At 40.4% G+C, this 6919-nt stretch overlaps 1 protein-coding gene across 1 annotated transcript in view; it reads right to left on the bottom strand.

Moving 5' to 3' along the window:
- Nucleotides 1–272: 272 nt before the first annotated feature.
- Nucleotides 273–6919, bottom strand: part of LOC117298320 (sodium/potassium-transporting ATPase subunit beta-1-like) — a 29141-nt gene continuing 22494 nt past the window's right edge. The window contains exons 2-6 of the mRNA XM_033781499.1: nucleotides 6091–6219; nucleotides 5374–5478; nucleotides 4156–4331; nucleotides 2786–2887; nucleotides 273–1532 (exon numbers count right to left, since the gene is read on the bottom strand). Coding sequence (XP_033637390.1) covers nucleotides 1236–1532; nucleotides 2786–2887; nucleotides 4156–4331; nucleotides 5374–5478; nucleotides 6091–6219 — 809 coding nt within the window. The 3' untranslated portion in view covers nucleotides 273–1235. The remainder of the gene's footprint in view (nucleotides 1533–2785; nucleotides 2888–4155; nucleotides 4332–5373; nucleotides 5479–6090; nucleotides 6220–6919) is intronic.

Here is a 6919-nt window from a genome sequence, read left to right as displayed (position 1 = left end):
GTTAAAACATGGGCGTGACACGCGAGCTTGCACCTGTTCTTATAAGACAGTCGAGAGCAACGGCTGAAACAGTTGTGCCACATCACGCGATACGCGCGACGCGCACAGCATTCCCTTTCACAAAGAGTTAGGACTCGTCTTATCTCGAGTTAGGACGAGTAACTCTTCCTAGCTTAGGACTAATCTTAAGGTCTGCATGCTACAGTGCAGGGTTGGGACTCGTCCTAAGTCCTAAGATTAGTCTTAAGTTAGGAAGAGTTTTGTGAAATCGATGGCTGGCCTTGTTGGGATTAAACCACTAGTTGAAAACCTCTTCACCACACATTGATTCCATTATTGTTAATAATTTGCAAATGATTAATAAAAAGTGCTGGAGTTTGTTGACAGCAAGATCTGTAAAGAGTTACTCAATATTTATCTGTTGTTCATAACACAAAAGTGACCCATTATTGTGGCTAGAAAAAGCCTGTGAATGGCAAACTTCAGTGGTATAAGTACCAGCACAAAATCTGAATAATTAGTGATATTTTTTATCATTGAATTTGAATAAGCAATAAATATATTCATGAATCAAGTGAACAAGTTGCTCGCAATCAGATGACCACATATGAGGATTCAAAAATGAATTCAATAATGTGTAAAACTTATACTAAGTGCAAAGGGCACTTCATTGAAACATCTTAAAGTATATTGGAAACTTTTGAAAGGGGCACCAAGGCCAAGACCATGGCCTGTTATACAGAAAACGAATTCTCTAAAGAGTTACCAAGAGGTCCAAATTTCATGGCTCTGCTAACCGTATCAGCGCTTACAGAATGAGGGAATTATGAGCTTACGTCAAGTGTATTTCAATGGCTAGCGGGGAATTTTTGCTTATGCGCTTTTTTACGTTCGCAACGCTAGTAGGCATTCTTCGCTTAAGGCCCGGTCACACAGGAAAAGGAGAACAACAACAAGAATTAACAATGCACGCCCTCGATTGGTTGAAGGAGTGTGGGCGTATTCTGCGTGGAGCAATTCAACCAATAGAATGCATTCTCTTTGCGCCGTGATCATTATCGTTGCAGTATGACTCAGCCTGTACGAGGCTAGTGCAGAAATTCAACGCTTGCTATGCAAGTGGAGAATGGTAGTCTTAAGCGCAGAATTTGGCGGTTAGCAGAGCCATGAAATTGGGCACAGCTTGCAAACTGATTCTAGCACAACAAAATTGGCGGTCTGTATTCTTCAAAGGCCTACAGTTTCAAGTTGACCGGCTCCTTTGACAAATGGAAGATTAGTTTGATCACTGACTCAAACTTCGTAGTGTAGAGGCCAGCAAGCGGTTCGATGGAGGCTGTGTACGTCTTGCACTGAAGCGTGATGTCTTTCTCTTTCTCTAGGAGGTCCAGGCGTACAGCGACGTACGGATGCTTGTACATAGCTCGCTTGGTCTTGTTGGTGGTACCCACGAAGGGGTAGTAGTAGAAGGGTACGCCACCCGAGGGGTACATACGGGTGTTGTGTCCTATCTGTTCGGGGTGCTTGTTTTTCTGTAGGAGGAATAATTGGAAACACCAGTTTCATTAAAAGCACTGGACACTATTGGTTATTACTCAAAATAAATGTTAGCATAACAAATAACTTGGTATCAAGCAATGGAGAGCTGTTGATAGTAAAAAACATTGTGAGAAACGGCTTCCTCTGAAGTAATATAGTTTTTGAGAAAGAACAAATTTTCCCACTAAAATATTTGAATTTTATTTTGAGACCTCAGAATTAGATTTTGAGGTCCCGAAATCAAGCTTCTGAAAGCACACAACTTTGTGTGACAAGGGAGTTTTTTCTCCCATTATTAGTTTGCAACTTCGTCGACCAATTGAGTTCAAATTTTCACAGGTTTGTTATTTTATTATTTATGTTGAGATACACCAAGTGAGATGATTGGTCTTTGACAATTACCAAATGTGTCCAGTGTCTTTAAAGAGTTTTGATAACTTTTTAGATCAAGTTTTCTGGCCACGACGTGAATCCCTACTCACTGTGAATGAAGATGTATGTATATGTAGTATAATTTTCATGTAGAAATTTCAGCTTCATTAGTCGTCACATTTCGAGAACTCCATTCACTTTGACTGGATGGGACACTGGCTTGTGCCGCCATGCGTCAAACTGAGCGATTTAGTTCTAGGTGGTTTAAAAAGTCAAATAGTTCATAGATTGTTTGCTTCGTCAGGGATTCTGCGCCAGGAGTGTACCTGTGACAGACATGGCACATTTTAAGTCTCCTATATTATTTATTAAATGTGTTGTCACACTACGCTCTTCACAACATAAACTAATGGATTTGGGTCAGGGAGGAGATTTATAAAGAAACAAATAAAGACCCCCAAGTTAAGCCTGATTCATACTTCCGACGAATGCGATGTGGAATTGACTTCACAAATTTGCAATGAATAATTCCCATAAGTTGAAATGTGCTGAACTCCTACGAAACATTTGTTGTGAAAACGCCCATGTGAGGTCAAAATTCGTATCACATTCTTGGGGAAGTATGAACCAGGCTTAACTTGGGGGGTCTTTATTTGTTTCTATATAAATCTGCTCCAGGACCCAAATCCATTTGCTTTTGTTGCGTAGAGCGTAGTGTGACAACACATTTAATAATAATATAGGAGACTTATAATGCGCCATGTCTGTCACAGGTGACACTCCTAGAGCAGAAACCCTGACTAAGCTAACATCTAGGTACTATACCACATAGAACAAAATCGCTCAGGTTTTAATCATATTCCGATGTACTTACGTAGGAGCCGCATTTGAAAGCAATGTGTCCAGTCTCATATACATCAGCAACTTCCTTGGGGATTTCACTGGCTTCATAATCCTCGGGCTCCCAGTCCACAACCTGAGAAAGATCAAGAGTCAACTTATAAGAAACAGTGGTGTGTCATGGTCGAGCTGTTAAGAGCGCCGGATTCAAGCTCTGGTGTTTGATCAGCAGAGTGTGGGTTTGAATCCCGGTCGTGACACTTGCTACTTAAAAATGGGGAGGAAGTGCTTTCCGCTCTACCGGCCAGGCTACGGACTGATGATACCAAAGTCTACATTCGTATGGACTGAAAAAGGGGTTTCAGCCCTAGGAGTAGGTGGCAATAGCCTCTGGAATAAAATAATTGTAGCCCGCACCTTGAAGTGGCCTTCAGGCCTTGTGTGCCTGGCGACTTGCATAAAAAAACCAAAAATTAAAAAAAAAATAATAAAAAAAGTGACGAGAGTCAATACTGACCAAAAAGGATCAACATATTGGGAAGAATGTTGAAATAATGGGATTTCCAACTTTGATTCTCTATGAGCTCATCTAATTTTTGTGCTCAAACCCCTCCACCCCCCCTCCCATACCCCAAAGGAAATTTAAATAAAAAAATAAAAAAATAAAAAAACAGAATTAGCTGTTGCAAACTGCTTACCAACTAAAATGACTTATGGTATAATTGCAAAAAATAGTTAATGGCCTGACCGTAGCAGAGTCTTTCTCGAAGGCTAAATGACAACACAACACACATGAACAGGGGCCAATTTCATAGAGCTGCTTAAGCAAAAAATGTGCTTTAGCACAAAAATAGCTTGCTTATTTTACACATGTTACTGGCCAAAATTTCATGCCAAATACATTGCTTGTGACTGGCATTTAGCTGTTGTTTACTTAGCATAACAATTGAGTGGAGTCATGGCTGGAAATCTGATTTCTGTAAGCAGGGATTTTTTGCTTAAGCAAAATTTTGTGCTTAAGCAGCTCTATGAAATTGGGCCCTGGTATCTAAAGTGTAACATAAGCAGTGAAGCAGAAATACATAAATAAAATTCGTACATTTTATGAAAGTGTTTCTTGTCTATGATTTGGTTACTTAAGACAGTGAGATTCACAAAAAAAACTGTTGCTGCTGTTCTGACACATTAATTTTGTCACCGAGCATGATTTTCTTTTAGAAACCTTGCCTACATTCAAACACAGTAACTGTAAGTGTGCGATGAATATGACAGTATTGCGAAGGTTGTGGGTTTGAATCCCAACCAAGTAATATGGCTGTGATTCTCTAGGAAGTACTGAGTAAACATTGCTAACACACATTGGTCTATTACGGGTAAAACCAATTTTATCACTACACTACTTACGCGGTTCAAACTCAGAAAGATACATGGCTTGGATTTGTCGTAGCCAAAGTCTGGAGGGACGCAATATTCACCCAAGTTTTCACGGTTAAACATGCAGTACTTTCCGGTCGGTGGACCAGTCGTACCCTCACAGTCAACATATCCTTGTTCCTCAGTCTGATTGGCAGGGTCAAGAGCTGCACGGAAAGAAAAAAAAAACCAGTTTTATGAAACATTTACGCAGATAATTTAAGGTCTATCCGAATGGGAGACTTTTGAACACTAGGTGGCAGCAGACTAACAAGGTTAGTTTCCATTGATTGCATATTTTTTGCTTATGTTGAGGTACATCAAGTGAGAAAACTGGTCTTTGACAATTACCAATAGTGTCCAGTGTCTCTAACAAGTTGTAAAACATCTTAAATTCAACTATCCAAATTTAAGGCCTTAAAGTGGTCTGGGTACTTTTTGTAGGACAAAAAACACCTCACAGATTTAAAGGAACACGTTGACTTGGATCGGTCGAGTTAGTCTTTGAAAAGCGTTTGTAACCATTTGTTATAAAATGCATATGGTTAGAAAGATGTTTAAAAAGTAGAATACAATGATCCACACAAATTTGTCTCGAAATTGCGCGGTTTTCCTTTTACTTTGTGAACTACCACGGTCGGCCATTTATGGAAGTCAAAAATATCTTGAGTTAGGACGAGTTACTAGCCATACGTTTTTAATACCTCCTAGGACTAGTCTTAACTCTTTGTGAAATCGACCCCTGCGCCTTTTAAGAGGGTCTCCAAGGTCAGGTGCTGTGTGGCGTGTCATGGCCTAGCGGTTAAGAGCACCAGCCTCAAGCCTCTGGTGTTCAGCAGAGTGTGGGCTCGAGAGTCATGACACCTGTGTCCTTAAGCAAGACACTAAACCATGATAGTCCCTCCTTCAAATGGGACTTAAAGTCGTTGGTCCTGTGTGTTGTTTAACGAACGAAAAAGAACCCCTGGGTTTGCCCCGGTGTTCCTCGTCTAATCAGCAGCAAATTGTACCATAGCAAATAAATAAAATAAATAAATAAAACATAAAAATAGCACCTTGTAAACCATTACATGGTGCTATAAAGATTCGGTCTCAAAGTTCAAGCGTAGTCCCACATCTTGCAGGAAATACTGTATGTTACAGCGCCAGGAGCGTGACCGAGTGTCGACATGCGCGCTATACGAGAAGCCACTATCTTATTATACTCACAATCCCAGATAGCCTGCAGTTGGTCGACATACTTTGAGTAATCGTTGTTATTGGCAGCTGAGAATTTGATGACTCCATCCTCACTCTTAGGCGTGTTGGTCAACCCTGTAAAGAGGAGAACAAGTTAAAGGAACATGTTGCCTTGGATCGGACGAGTTGGTCTATAAAAAGCATTTGTAATAAAATGCATATGGTTAGAAAGATGTTTTAAAAGTAGAATACTTTTCTTTTGCGAACTACCACGGTCGACCATTTATGGGAGTCAAAAATTTGACTCCCATAAATGGCCGACCGTGTTAGTCGACGAAATAAAAGGAAACCGTGCAATTTCAAGGCATGTTTGTGTCGATCATAGTATTCTACTTTTACATCTTTCTACCCACATGATTTTTAACGCTTTTCAAAGACCAACTCTACCGATCAAAGGCAACAGACCAAAATTATTAGAGACCAAAATTATTAGAGGATACGTTCGGTAATCACTGTTTTGGTTAGAAGCCTACAGCAGCTTTCCCTAGTGTAGAGCACTTTGAGAAACATTTCAGATGTGGTTATGTAAATCGATACCAGAATAATGCTTAACAGCCAAACTACCATGCCACATGTACAATTTGTGACTGGTATCCTGCTCATTTCTGCTTAGCAAAAAAGTGTCAAGCAATATATTATGTTCTGCTGAAGCAGCTCCTTGAAACTGGGCCCAGGTGTTGGACTTACCAGGTCGGCTAACATAAGAGCTATAGGTAGGTTTTTCCAAGTCCACAGTTTGCAAGAAGACGTAGAGCAGACCGGCCCAGAAGGCAGCCAGACATGCATAGTAGATCACATAGAAGAGAGTTATTTGAGCTGTAGGGTAGAGGAAGCCAGAGTAAATAGGGTTAGAGTGAGTAGGTTACAATCAAACAGGGGACCTATAACAAAATGGGTCTTAAAGGCCCGCTCACACAGGCCTCGATAACGAGAATAAAAAAGAATGTTAAAAATGCAAGCCCTTGATTGGTTGAATAGGCGTGGGCGTTTTCTACGTGGAGCAATTTAACCAATAGAACGCGTTCTCTTTGCGTTGTTATCGTTATTTTCGTTATTGCTGCAGTGTGACTCGGCCGTAACAGCAGTACGCATATAATCTATAAGAGCCCTTTGCTAAAACCACAATAGTCTTGAAAACAAGTCGGTAATTGTTAAGCGTGGTATAAATGTAGCTACGGAGACAGTATTACATCCTCGATCCCAGTATGTGTGTGAGTCAGTCGCAGTTAGGGCTACTTACGACCTTGCCACGCGCTACCTACAACCGTTGCATGAACAGTAATCGCAATGTGACTGTTGCATTAGCGGCAGAATGTGTGTTTGAGGCAGCATTTACGACTTGTCATCAAGTCTATAACCACGACAAACATCCAATGACTTGTCCACAAGCTTTTAGCGTAAACATGTAGCACTCTGTCCATGTGTGATGAAAAAAAAAACATTCATCACAGGAACAAATAAAGACCGCATTAAACGGGAATTATTTTGTAATACAGTAAACAATACAAATAATAAC

This window comes from Asterias rubens, chromosome 13 (genome assembly GCF_902459465.1).
Source record: "Asterias rubens chromosome 13, eAstRub1.3, whole genome shotgun sequence".
NCBI classification, from domain to species: Eukaryota; Metazoa; Echinodermata; class Asteroidea; order Forcipulatida; family Asteriidae; genus Asterias; species Asterias rubens.
Note: the sequence above shows the minus strand (reverse complement) of the source record. Positions and strands in the feature narration are given on the sequence as shown.